General features: G+C 40.1%; 1 protein-coding gene across 1 annotated transcript in view; it reads right to left on the reverse strand.

Moving 5' to 3' along the window:
- DNAH7 (dynein axonemal heavy chain 7) overlaps positions 1-11,748 on the reverse strand; it is a 248,183-nt gene extending 236,435 nt beyond the window's left edge. Inside the window, exons 1-2 of the mRNA XM_065880632.1 lie at positions 11,711-11,748; positions 4,677-4,739 (exon numbers count right to left, since the gene is read on the reverse strand). Of these exons, the coding sequence (XP_065736704.1) occupies positions 4,677-4,739; positions 11,711-11,725 (78 nt within the window). The 5' untranslated portion in view covers positions 11,726-11,748. The remainder of the gene's footprint in view (positions 1-4,676; positions 4,740-11,710) is intronic.
- Positions 11,749-14,134: the final 2,386 nt, after the last annotated feature.

Consider the following 14,134-nt stretch of genomic DNA (forward strand, 5'->3'; position numbering starts at 1 on the left):
TGCAAGGATGAGAGAAACGGGTGAGGGAGATTAAGAGGTACAAACTTCCAGTTGCAAAATACGAGTCACAGATATAAAATGTACAGTGAGGGGAATATAGTCAATAATTATGTAACATCTTTATATTGTAACAGACGGTAACTGACTTGTGATCAGTTTGAAATGTATAGAAATATCGAATCACCGTATTATGCACCAGGAACTAACAGTGCTGTATTAAATAGGTCAATTGTACTTTACAATAGAAAAAGAGATCAGATTTGAGCTTATCAGAATCTGGGGGTAGGTAGTCTAAAGGTACAAACTTCCAGTTATAAGGTAAATAAGTATTAGGGATGTAATGTACAACATAATAAATATAATTCACACTGCTCTATGTTTATTATAGGAAAGTTGTGGAGTTCTCAGCCCAAAAATATTTTTTCTATTTCTTTAATGTTGTATCTATATGAGACAATAACGTTCACTAAACCTACTGTAGTAATCATGATGTGTGTTAAGTCAGATCATTATGTTGGACACTTTAGATTTACAGGGTTGGATGTCAATTATATCTCAATAAAATGGGAAGGGAAGAAGAGTAAAGGGAAAGAAAATTGCAATGAACTTCAGACAATACTTCCCAAAGTACAAACACCAAATTAGGTAACTGTTTCATACATATACAGTGCTGTACCACAAACGGCTCTGTTTTCTTTAATCCCCAATGGACCACAGGGTACAAAGGGGGACATGAGCACAACGTTTTCAAGCTAAAAGTGCAGTAGGTGTTCTCAGAGTGGAAGGCTTCCCTTTAGGGAGAATAAGGATGTGGCAAAGGCCTAATAAGAATGCAGCTGTAGGGCTTCCCTGGTGACGCAGTGCTTGAGAGTCCACCTGCCGATGCAGGGGACACGGGTTTGTGCCCCGGTCCAGGAAGATCCCACATGCCGCAGAGCGGCTGGGCCCGTGAGTCATGGCCGCTGAGCCTGAGCGTCCGGAGCCTGTGCTCCGCAACGGGAGAAGCCACAACAGTGAGAGGCCCGCGTACCGCAAAAAAAAAAAAAAAAGAATGCATCTGTAGATGATAGAAGGAAAGGGACATATGGTCCAAGTGCCTTAAAATTCTCATACCGTCATACAGAGGCAACTCAAATGAGGTCTACTGTAATGGAGCTACTACAAATGTACAAAACACCTTGCTTAACCCAAGCCTTCGACACTGATTCCCACACACCTGACTTCTTAGGATCTCTACAGCACCCATTCTGCATGCTGAGCTACCACCCCCAGTCTCATCAGCACCCTGGGTGGAGAAGGGTGGTGAGGGCCTGAATGTTTCCTCTATACCCTTCATATATATATATATATATATATATATATATATATATATATATATATATATATATATATGAAGAGTTTATAAATAGTGGCCCTTGGCTAATCACAAACAGCAGCCACACATAAGTCAGAACACCATCTAGCTAAGTAATGCTGATCTTCAATAAAACCAGAGGGGTGGATTTTAAAGTAACATCTACATATTTTTAATGCTGATTAGCAATTCCATTTTAGTCTGTTTTCTCCCTTCAGATGATGACAGACATATGCACTCCTTCCCTCTGCTTTGGAACTTCTGTGAGGCTGGACTAAGAATTCCATTGACTTTTCTATCAGAAAACTCGTTTCACTTCCTTTCACATCCTCTTGGCCTCACCTCTTGATTCCAGATGTGGCTGCAGTGAACAGTTCTGTGCTGGCTTCAATTCGGGTAGGAATGACAGGGTTTCCACTCAAGAAACTGTCTTTTGTTTTGTCCTGTGTGGCTTCTTTGATGCCACAGCATGGGACCCTCGGGGTAGCCCATTCTGCACTCACACGTGAGCAGCCAGAAATAGGTGGAAGTTAACATCCTCAGGAGATAGGATGAGAGCTGATGGATAAATGCTACCACCCTGATCATCAGGCAGATGATTCCAGGAAGCATTCAGAAGGTCGGGCAGGATCATTCAGCTGCCCCGTACTGGCTTCTCCTCCTTCCTAGTTTTACTCTCCCAGATCCTTTACTCCCGCTTCCTGGGATCACCTCTCCAACTCTACACGTGTCCTATTTTCAGGTTCTTCTTTCACAGGAAAACATCTAAAACACTTAAAAATCAGTGGTCTTCCATCCTTCCATCTCCCCTTTCATTCTTCCATTCTCATCTTTCTCCATAAAGGATTTCAGATTCGTGGGAGGGCTATGAGTGAGGTATGCAGGGTGAGAGTCAGGTCACCAGCTCTGAGAGGCTGGCAGCCACCAGTGCTGGGTCATCCTTGGTTTTAACAAGGATCACCTCTGGGAACACGAAGGTCTGTAATGAAAATCATTCTAGGCCTTCCAGGTAGAAAGGGCTTATATGTTCACATACTCACGTGGGCTTAGATGCCTGGGGGTTATTTTTTTCATCTAATTTCTGGGACCCAAATCCACCACTTTTTAAATGCCAATCTCAATTTCTGCCAGTTGTGAGAACTCCAAACCATGGGTCATCACAAAGTATGTTTAAAAATGCTGGATGTGTGCACCACGTAATACTAGAAGCTGACTTTGGAAAAAAGTGGGTGCTCTGCCAGAGACTACGAAGCAAGCGGTCTGCTCCTTTATGACCTGGGGTAGTCAGAGCAGCCCGCACTACCCAATCCGCACTCATAGCACCTTTCTTCATTTAGTGAAAGAGTCTATTTCCATGGAAGCTATGAGGGCAGAACTGACTAAAAAACAAAAACAAAAACAAACAAACAAAAAAACTGTAGGTAACTTCAGTGTTTTCCGCAACCCTCCCCCTGAAAAAAAACAAAACAAAACTGTGTGTCGCTAAAAATGGCCTGAAGGCTCCAATTCTGCCATTTGTTTTTCCAAACATTTACAATGCCTGTTACTGAAGAACACACCAGTGTTTTACCAAAAATGTAAATAAATGCAATTATTACCCTTCCCCCCCCAAATCTTAATTACTGCCGGAAAATATTATCCAAGTGCAAACCTTAACGTTCAAATGAATTTTTGTTTTAATTAATGGAATATGTTAAAAATTTCCTTCAAATATTATTTATCTTAAAAGACATAAAACTCAAATGATACGAAAGAAAGATTGCAAGACAAAGTCAAATATGAGCACAGTATAAGGTTTAAATCAGCCAAATAAGCATTTTAAACAATTATTTGCCTCATGGGCTAGGAAGGATTATTCATCTCAGCCACTGAATATCTATTCAGTAAGTAAATTTAAATTTAGTTGTTATTTCTAAACCTATATACTAATAATATTTATTGCTAAACCTATACACTAATTTTTTTAACTAGTGGCAATTTTATTAAATTTAAATATTTTTTAATTTTTAAAGAGAAAATTAAATGTCTATTCCATTTCATATCTTTGGCTCTTAACACAGAACACCTAAGACAGATATTTGCAGAACTAAAAAAGATGCTATGATCTCATTTCATAGAACACGGTGTGATAATCTTGGCATTATCGATAAAATAGGTTCACAATGAAAACGTGTACTTTGAAATGTTTAAGAGCATTCACCTGAACATTTTCATTGGAGTGTTTTTTTAATCTGAAAGAATCCTTAATTTCAAATTACTAGAAATCTACTCTGTATGAAGCCATTCAGATTCCATTTCATAGTTCATTCTGAGCTTTTAAAATGTTTCAAAACAAATAATGTTTGCATTGAACCTCCATTTAAAATCAACTTCCAGGAATCACAAGAGTATAACTCAACAATATTAAACTCAACGTAATTATTTGACAGTAAACTTTACTGCAGTAAAATCTAATTTGTCCAGCACTTGATCAACTGAAAATGTCTATTAACTACCTCTTCCACAGGACAATGCTAATTTAACATCAAAATCATGAAAAAGGATGCCAAGATCTAAGAAATCTCCTGTAGCTAAAAGTGCTAGAAGAGACATCTCTTCAGAGATCAAATCAACTGTTCTCATTTCAAACTCAGAAACTGGGGCTCCAAGAGGTAAGTGATTCTGTAATAGTCACAGAGCCATTAGTGAAAAATCTATAATCTAAGTCCTTGCTTCCTAACTCCAACACTACTTCTGCTAGGTCATCCTCAGAATTCTTTTATTCATAATACTCAAATATCCTGCACATACTAGGTAATTATAGCTTACAGCTCCTTTATTAAGACAGTTATTTTTCCTAAGATATATACCTCATAGATGTTCTCCATCGGAAAAGAAATGGAGCACAGAAATTTATAATAAAAAATTCAGTATCTTGGGCTTCCCTGGTGGCTCAGCAGTTAAGAATCCGCCTGCCAATGCAGGGGACACGTGTTCGAGCCCTGGTCCGGGAAGATCCCACATGCCACGGAGCAAATAAGCCCATGTGCCATAAATACTGAGCCTGCGCTCTAGAGCCTGCAAGCCACAACTACTGAAGCCCGTGTGCCTAGAGAGCCCGTGCTCCGCAACGAGAAGCCACTGCAGTGAGAAGCACTCACACCACAACGAAGAGTAGCCCCCACTCGCCGCAACTAGAGAAAGCCTGTGCACAGCAACAAAGACCCAATGCAGCCAAAAAAAATAAAAACAAAAAAAAATTCAGTATCTTATTTGCAAGTTTGAAAACTAGTTAACAACATTATTACAAAAGCAATAAAATATGAGATATTTGGTAAATTACCGTAGACAACTGTGGTAAAAATCTGACTGGTATCTTGGATTTTTCTTTGCTGGGTGCTTTATCCTGCATGGAAAAATACAAAAAAAAAAAAAAAACCCAACCCAACACTGTTTACTCTGCTAATGCTAAAATTGACTCACTGAACCAAGTGTTACAGAGTGTCTAATATAAAGTAAAGCACATATCATCCAAAATATTCTAAAACACACTTTATGGATAGCATGATGTTGTGTACAGAAAACCATAAGGCATCCACAAAAGATTAGAGCTAATGAAAGAGCTCAGCAAGGTCGCAGGATTCAAGATTAATACACAAAAATTGTGTTTCTAGATGCTAACAATGAACAATCCAAAACTGAAATTAAGAAATTTACAATAGCATCAGAAAGGATAAAATACTTAGGAATAAATTTAACAAAAAGACGTGCAAGACTTGTACAAAGAAAGCTATAAAACATTATTGAAAGAAATTAAAGAAGATCTTAATAAATGGAAAGACACCCCATGCTCATGGATTGGAAGACTAATATTGTTAAAATGCAATACTCTCCCCTCAAAATAACCTACAGATTCAACACACCCTCTCTCAAAATCCCAGATGCTTAGTTGTAGAAATTAACAAGATGATCATAAAATTCACATGGAAACGTAATGGACCCAGAATAGCCAGAAGATCTTGAAAAAGAACAAAGTTGTCAGACTCACACTTTCAGATTTCATGACTTACTACAAAACTACAGTAATGAAGACTGTGTAAGGATAAACATATAGATCTATAGATCAAAGGAACAGAATTGGGAGTTCAGAAATAAACCCATACATTTATGGGTGATCAATTTTTGACAAGAGTGCCAAGACAGTTCAGTGGGGAATTGGCCATATCTTCTTCTAGGAATTTATCTAACGAGTGCCATTCACTTAGCCCCCACCTCCTTTCTCCATGGCTAAAACTTCATTTTTTTTCCAGAATGCTCCACTTCCTAAGGTGACAATGTATTCAGGTTAATGCATCCTCAAGTCACTGTAAGTAACATATACTTTTTTTTTTTTTTTTTTTTTAAACATCTTTATTGGGGTATAATTGCTTTACAATGGTGTGTTAGTTTCTGCTTTACAACAAAGTGAATCAGCTATACATATACATATGTTCCCATATGTCTTCCCTCTTGCGTCTCCCTCCCTCCCACTCTCCCCATCCCACCCTTCCAGGCTGTCACAAAGCACCGAGCTAATATCCCTGTGCCTTGCGGCTGCTTCCCCCCAGCTATCTACCTTACTACGTTTGTTAGTGTGTATATGTCCATGACTCTCTCTCGCCCTGTCAAAACTCACCCTTCCCCCTCCCCATATCCTTAAGTCCGTTCTCCAGTAGGTCTGCGTCTTTATTCCTATCTTACCCCTAGGTTCTTCATGACATTTTTTTCCCTTAAATTCCATATATATGTGTTAGCATACGGTATTTGTCTTTTTCTTTCTGACTTACTTCACTCTGTATGACAGATTCTAGGTCTATCCATCTCATTACAAATAGCTCAATTTCATTTCTTTTTAAGGCTGAGTAATATTCCATTGTATATATGTGCCACATCTTCTTTATCCATTCATCCGATGATGGGCGCTTAGGTTGTTTCCATGTCCTGGCTATTGTAAATAGAGCTGCAATGAACATTTTGGTACATGACTCTCTTTGAATTTTGGTTTTCTCAGGGTATATGCCAAGTAGTGGGATTGCTGGGTCATATGGTAATTCTATTTGTAGTTTTTTAAGGAACCTCCATACTGTTCTCCACAGTGGCTGAACCAATTCACATTCCCACCAGCAGTGCAAGAGTGTCCCCTTTTCTCCACACCCTCTCCAGCATTTATTGTTTCTAGATTTTTTGATGATGGCCATTCTGACTGGTGTGAGATGATATCTCATTGTAGTTTTGATTTGCATTTCTCTAATGATTAATGATGTTGAGCATTCTTTCATGTGTTTGTTGGCATTCTGTATATCTTCTTTGGAGAAATGTCTATTTAGGTCTTCTGCCCATTTTTGGATGGGGTTGTTTGTTTTTTTGTTATTGAGCTGCAAGTAACATATACTTTTTAGCAGCAACTTTCAGGGAAAAGTGCTGATACTTCCTTTGAGTAGAGGATGATCCCATGGTAGGAATTCCACCTAGGTAAGAGGAAGCACTGTTGACAATAATGCTTTGTTCTATAAAGCAGATTATAAATCGTGCTTTTTGCCAATTGTCAATTTATTACCTCTCAGCTCCAAGTCTACCCTTTTTGCCCCCTTTGTGATTGGGCAGGACTCTATAACATTTCTCCTTTGCCAACCAGCATTAATATTATAAAGGGTGTCAAAACAACACTGTGAGAGGAAGGGACTCTCTTCCTGGTTCCAGGGCTTTTTGTCATTGCTTCCATGGTGTGGCTGCCAGCAGTCAGCATCCTTGCCTGTGGGCACCTTCCCAGCCTGTGGTGTGTGGCTGACCCAGTGACAGACACCCTCCAGCAGGGTTGCATCCCTAAGGGCAGCTTTCCAGAAAGTTTCCCTTACATCATAGGAGACTTTCTTTCAAACTCTTCAGCATGCAAGCAAGATGGTTTTCTCACTTCCCACGTTGATACTTTCCTGATTTTCACAGCTGTATAGTACTCTAATGTATGAATATGATGTGATTCATCCATTCCATTCTCCTGTAAATTAACATTTAGCTTATTTCCAATGTTCCTCTCTTACAAAAGATGTTCCAATAAACATCTTTGGTCATATGTTTTAGTATACACACAATTTTATTTCACACACACATATATACTATACAGTGTGTATATAATACACATATATTACACATGTGAGTATGTAAATATCTCTTTTGTCCCTTTAATTCCATTGGTATATTTGTCTATCTGTAAACAAATTGTATGACATTGTCTAAATTACTATGACTTCACAATAGGTCTTGAAATCTGTAAGGCAATTCTCTCCACCTTAGTATTCTTAAAAATTATTATGTGCAATCTTGACCTTTTCTCTACCACGTGAATTTTAGGATCCACATTGCATGAAACTTTGGGGGATTTTGACAGAAACACACTGAATGCCTAGAATAATCTGGAGGAAATTGATATTGTTATGATATTGACTTCTTCATGAATACAATATATTTCTTTATTCACATCCTTGGAGCGTATCCTTCAAAAACTTTTTGTAATATTCTTCATAAGGGTGTACACATCTTTTATTTATTTATTTTTTTTGCAGTACGTGGGCCTCTCACTGTTGTGGCCTCCCCCATTGCGGAGCACAGGCTCCGGACACGCAGGCTCAGCGGCCATGGCTCACGGGCCTAGCAGCTCCGCGGCACGTGGGATCTTCCCGGACCAGGGCATGAATCCGTGTCCCCTGCATTGGCAGGCGGACTCTCAACCACTGCGCCACCAGGGAAGCCCTGTACACATCTTTTGTTAGACTTATTCTTAGGTATAAAGAATTTTGAGTGAAAAATGCATTACAGGATCTGAACAACTGACTTACCAACTTTTAATCCCAACTAATTTGTAAACAGGGAAATGTCCATGAAGGCTGCATCTACATATAATAATTTCTGTGATGGTTATTCTTTGTTTGCCCCAATCCAGTCTCCATGTTTTCCTTCCTGCTCTGTGCCTAGAAGGCTGACTTCTGTAGACAGGCAGCACCTGGCCTCCCAGCCCTCTGGCTTCTGCTGGGGATTAAGCAATGAGAGGCACCTGTAGGAGACTAGACAGGATGAAGGGAGAGAGTTTTGGATATTTCTCTCGTAGTCTCCCTGTTTCCCATAGTTCTGATAGTGGCTAAATTCTTCCAGAGCTCAGCTCCCGTCAGGAAGCTACCATTCCAAGCCTCCAGCTCTCACCAAGTTCTGAGAACGGGGTTCAATTTCCTTGACCCATCAGGCCTAGGAATGGCAGCGACTTCCTGTTATTAATCCTTAGGTGCATCCTCATCCCTGTTGGTTTCTTCTCTTAACCTTGCCCACACCTCTCCAAATGGTCTTTTCGTAAGTTTTCTTCAATTTAATCCTTTTAAGCATGCCATCTGTTTTCTGTTGGGATCCTGACTAATATAATTTTACATTACCAGAATTAAAATTGCTAAAGAGTCAAGGTCTTCCTTGAATACTCTGGCTTGGCACTTAGTTTTTATTTCACTGATTTTCAACTACTTGTCTATAAGAAGGGATATTTGAAACCTGGTATAATCCAAATTTAACTGTTCTGATGAAATGACCAGAGTCTATGAATGTATCTGGTTAAAATCAACAATAATCCTGAAGTTGTCTGATTAAATCAACAACCAACTCTCAAAATTTAATAGGGTTGATTTAAATATAGTCATCATATGTTCTGAGTTATGGTTGTTAAAATTATCACCATGCTGTTGGCCTCATACCCAACTGTTTTCACTCTGATCTCCTTTTTAAGCAATAACATCAAGGAGACAGGATGAAGGAAAACAGAATGAGCATCATATAAATGCAAAACTACTTAATTTAACAACTAGAAAATGCGCTAAGGTAGAGATAAGCTGACAGCTTTTCCCTCTTCTCTGCCCACAATCTGTAGTGGATTTTGTGGGGAGCTTCGTGCTCTTTGGATATCTGTATTTTTAAACCTCTGAAAGTTCTTCAACTGAAACTCAAAAAGCCTTATGTTTTAACTAATTTTAAAAATGAAAGAAGCAGTTCCAAGAGATTTTTCTTTTAAATACCTAATTTAAGAGTTCAAATTGCTATTCCTGAAAAATGCCATGTCACTCTAAACCTTCCACTATTGAGATGAATATATTAAAATCTCCTTCAGCAAATATGATTTTACCACCTGCTTACTTTTTCAAACTAAATGAACACGTAAGTAAATGTCACATCAAAATGTTATTTCCAAAAGTTTAATCCATTCTGTTTGTTTCAGGTTAAAATATAAAAACTTTCACCCTTTCAAAAGGAAAACTACACTCAAAATTAGCATAAATGAAAGTATCAAGAGTTTTAAAAGTACAAGTCAACAAAAGCAGCCAGAGAGAGACCTCTACTGTTTAAAAATAGTATGTAGAAAATGTAAATAGTCCTAGATGGGCTCATGCCCATTCTTTCAAGATCCCACTGCCTTTTTAGTAACAGAGGTTCCTTTGGGGTGGGGGCGTGTAATTTCCAAACATCACTTTTATTAAGATAAAGTGAAACTTAAAACTTAACTGTCGATAGGTTTTTAGTGGATGCTTTTCAGTTATAAATTGGTCAGTTTGGGCTTTGTGAAACAACAGCTATTCAGAAATACCACTGCAAATATGGTAAAGGCATATTTTAAATTTCAACACCACAGCACATGATTCAAAAGCAGGTCAAAGACTGATGTGGGCATCAAAAAAATAAGTTATTTTTGATTAATTAATGAATTAGGGTTTTGACATTTTCAGTTAGTAATCTACAACTCAGTGTTACTTTTAATCTTCTTCCCACAGTAAACTCTAACACTACCAAAGAAATTATGAAGCTTGAAAAAGAAAAGATTATAGTTTAGTGTCAAACCAAGAAGCTAAGCAAAATCTACAGGCTTAAAAGCAACTGTTTTCCATTCAGTACCAGGATGCTTAGGGGGCCTTTTCCATACAAATCTAGAGAGTTAGAGTTGTTTTCTAGCTAGCCCAGAATAATGCCCACACTTAACGTCTTCCCATTCTGTTCTGGCATTTAAAAGGTTGACCACTGTTCATTCCTTTTGTTTACAGTTACCCTTAAATTCAATAAAGAGTTCTAAAAAGTATCTACTGCAACATATGTTACCGGTTCCCTTTGTCAGAAAAACAGCAAGCCAAAACGCTGAGACATCCGAGGTTTGCAGCGAAGACAGGGCTTATTCACAAGGCAGCCAAGGCAAAGACAGACGAACAAATCTCAAATCTGGCTCCCGGAAGCCAAGGGGCTGGGGTACTTATGGGATAAGGAGTAACGCAGCAAGGCCGTCTGAGGCGTAGGGAGCGTGAGAAGCGTGGGGAGCGTGGGGAGCGTGGGGAGCGTGGGGAGCGTGGGGAAAGGTGATTGGAAAAAGGTGTGGTAGGCGTGGTAATCACCCCTCTGCTCAGGTGTAACTAAGCTACAGGCCTCTAGTTTCAAAAATGCAGGCGCTTAACAGGATCTGAGGGTGGAGTTTTCAGCCCTCTGATGCCAAAAGGTCACCAAGCCATACTTGCATATGCCCAGTTGGAGGGTCAGGGAGCCTATGCAACCTTAACTAGCTCAGCCCCAGAGACACAGCTGACTCCAAGCTCCTGCAAAACAACTCCGGCAAACATCTTATTGTTTAGGCTCCATGTGGAGTGGAGGACCTGCAAGTCTTTTGTAGCAACAATTAAAAGCAAACTTGATTAGTGGAGGCCAGTGAAATGGATTTGACTAATGATGATTCCCCACGGTTTCATATGCATCTTTTGTTACATGCCATGGGGATGTTTTCCTAAGAAGAAATTCCACTCGCCACTTACCAAACCCTTTCATGTGTGGTATGGTATGGCATGGCATCTTGTTTGAACTTTGTAATAACCTTAGAAAGGAGGAAAATTTGTTCTGATTCCTCCCCTTTGCATAAAAGAGAGAGAAGGTTTAGAAAAACCAAGTGATTTGCCCAAAGTCGCACCGCTAGGAAGGGGCTTATATTCCAACCCTAGAGCCCAAATCCAAGGCAACTCCCCACCGAGCTTCCCCCCAGACAAACACAGCCACCGTTAGCACACTGGGGACACTCTAGGGCTGTAATTTAAACTGCAGGCGCTCTGCTCCACTGTGTTTGGTTGTTATGACAACACCAAGTACGAACGGTTGGGAAGAGAACATACAAAAGTTTTCACCGAAAACGCTCAGTATCCCAGATCATAAGTGGGATGAAAGAAGCTATACCCCGCGAGGCCACAACTGCGGAGTCCGGAAGACCTAGGCTTCCATCACTTTTGAAATACAAGGGAAGTTTCGCAGCCGGACGAGCCTGGCGAGGAGCCAACCTCTCACCTGCCGGCTGCTCATGGCTGTGAGGACGCGCTGGTGGCACCCGGTGGCCCCTGGATCGCTCCTGCCCGGAGCCCCGAGGAACCGCTCGGACGAGAGATGCGGCGCCCGGGGACAAGGCAGTCTATGCTCCCTCAGGGCCGGGGCTGTCTAGCTTCCCGGCTGCGTTCGTTGCTAAGCAACAGGCCCGCGCAGGTTCCATTTCCGGTCATCTGTTGCTCCTGGGACAGCGCCCGGGAACTGGCAGTGCACTCCCGCGGGAGGCACTTTCCAGGGCGCTGGGTGGCGCCTGAGCCCGCGTGGTGCGTTAGCAGCGGGCGAGTAAATAGCTGAAGGCGGTGGGTGCTCTTCCTTCTGCCTCGAGGAGTAAATACCCTTGGATTACTGACCGGTCACTTTTGCACCCTCCTAACTTAGCTGGGTGCTGCGGGTCCCTGCCTTAACTCCTATTTTCCTATTTAACTTTATCTGTGCCTAGGAGGTCTCAGAGGACTAGTGGAATGAAATGATTGCAGATTTCACAGCTTATGGGGGCAAGTGGAATTAGGAGAACAAAGCATGCAGAGCTTGGAACCAGTAAGCACCTTTCTTCTATTTTCCGTGGGTTTCCAACTCACGTTCTTTTCTTGACTTTTCCCACACACTAGAAAACTATCCTTTAGAAGAATACCGGAAAAAGAAACTTCAAGAATTCATTTAAACCAACATTCCCGGATGGTCTACTGCATGAAGGGTGCTGTGCTAAGGGCTAGGCATACAAACCTGACCAAGATGCCATCCCTTCAGCACCGGCTAAGAGAGTATTCAAATAAGCAGTTAAAATGCGGTGCAGGCAACATGGGAAGGAGGATCCTCAGGAAGAACACAAAGCAGGAACTTAATTTCTCCTGGAAGATGTGGAAGTGATGTGAGATCTGAAGGAAGAAGACATGGCTGGACAATGTTGAAAGCAAGCAGATTATATATATAAAGGCCCTAGACAAGAATGGATGGCTGATGCAAGGATTAAAAGTAGTTCTGAAAGTTTGAAGAGTTGATTTACGTAAAGGGAGTTAAAGAAAATCTAGAGATGAAGCTGAGGTGACATGCAGGTGCTATATCTTAAAGGACCCTTTAAAACACGGTGTAATAGGGAAGAACAAATCTGACTCCATTTTGGATCTGTTTCTTTTACTTTAACCTTAGTATTCTATTGTTTTCACTACAAGTTAAGAATGTTGCCTAGGGCCTGAAATATACAGGACAGCCCATTCTCAAGGCTCTGACCTTTAAAGGTATAACACTTTTCCATTCATAGAGAGATAAAAAGTTGAAGAGCAGAGAATAACATTTGTCTTGTCAGAGGTTTACAGGAACAGCATGACCTGACCTACCTGGACAGCTGCAAGAACAAAGGATTCCAACACCAAGAAGTTGGCAACAACCAACTACACCCCCTCCCCTTTTACTATAAAAGAAGCCTGAATTCTAAGTTAGGTAAGACCGTTCTTTGGGACACTAGTCCACCATCTTCTCAGTCTGCTGGCTTTCCAAATAAAGTCACTATTCCTTGCCCCAACAACTCCTCTCTCTATTTATTGGCCTGTTGTTCTGCGAGCAGTATGAGCTTGGACTCGGTAACAATGGTATGGAGTTTAGACTTAAAGGGAAAATGATCTCCACTGAAAAGTGTTTTGTTCAGAAATTATAAGAGCCCATCCTAAAATTCACAGGGAATTTCAAGGGACCTAGAAGAGGCAAAACACTCTTGAAAAAGAACAAAGTTGAAGGACTCACAATTCCTGATATCAAAACTTAATACAAAGCTGCAGAATTAAAAACTGTCTTTTCAACAAATGGAGCTGGGAAAACTGGAGATCCACATGTAAAAGAATGAAATTGGCCTAACACCATATACAAAAATTAACTAAAAATGGATTAAGTCCTAAACGTAAGAGCTAAAACTATGAAACTTTTAGAAGAAAACATAAGGGAAAAGCTTTGTAACATTGGATTTGGCAATGATTTCTTGGATATGACACCAATTGCATAAGCAACAAAAGAAAAAATAGACAAATTGGACTTCATCAAAATTTAAAACCTTTGTTCATCAAAGAACAGTGAAAAGGTAGCCCACAGAATGGGAGCAAGTGTTTTGCAAATTACATATCTGATAGGGATTAATATCCAGGATATATCGAGACTTCCTAAAACTCAACAGTAACAAACAATCTCATTTTTAAAAATGGCAAAAGGACTCAATAAGACATTTTCCCAAAAAAGATATACAAATGGCCTATGAGCATATGAAAAGATGCTCTACATCACTAATCATCAGGGATATGCAAATCAAAACCACAAGATACCATTTCACATCCACGAGAGTGGTTATTATTAAAAAGAGAAGCAATAAAAAGTGTTGATGAGGACATGGAAAAATTGGAGCCC

This window comes from Phocoena phocoena, chromosome 7 (genome assembly GCF_963924675.1).
Source record: "Phocoena phocoena chromosome 7, mPhoPho1.1, whole genome shotgun sequence".
Lineage (NCBI taxonomy): Eukaryota > Metazoa > Chordata > Mammalia > Artiodactyla > Phocoenidae > Phocoena > Phocoena phocoena.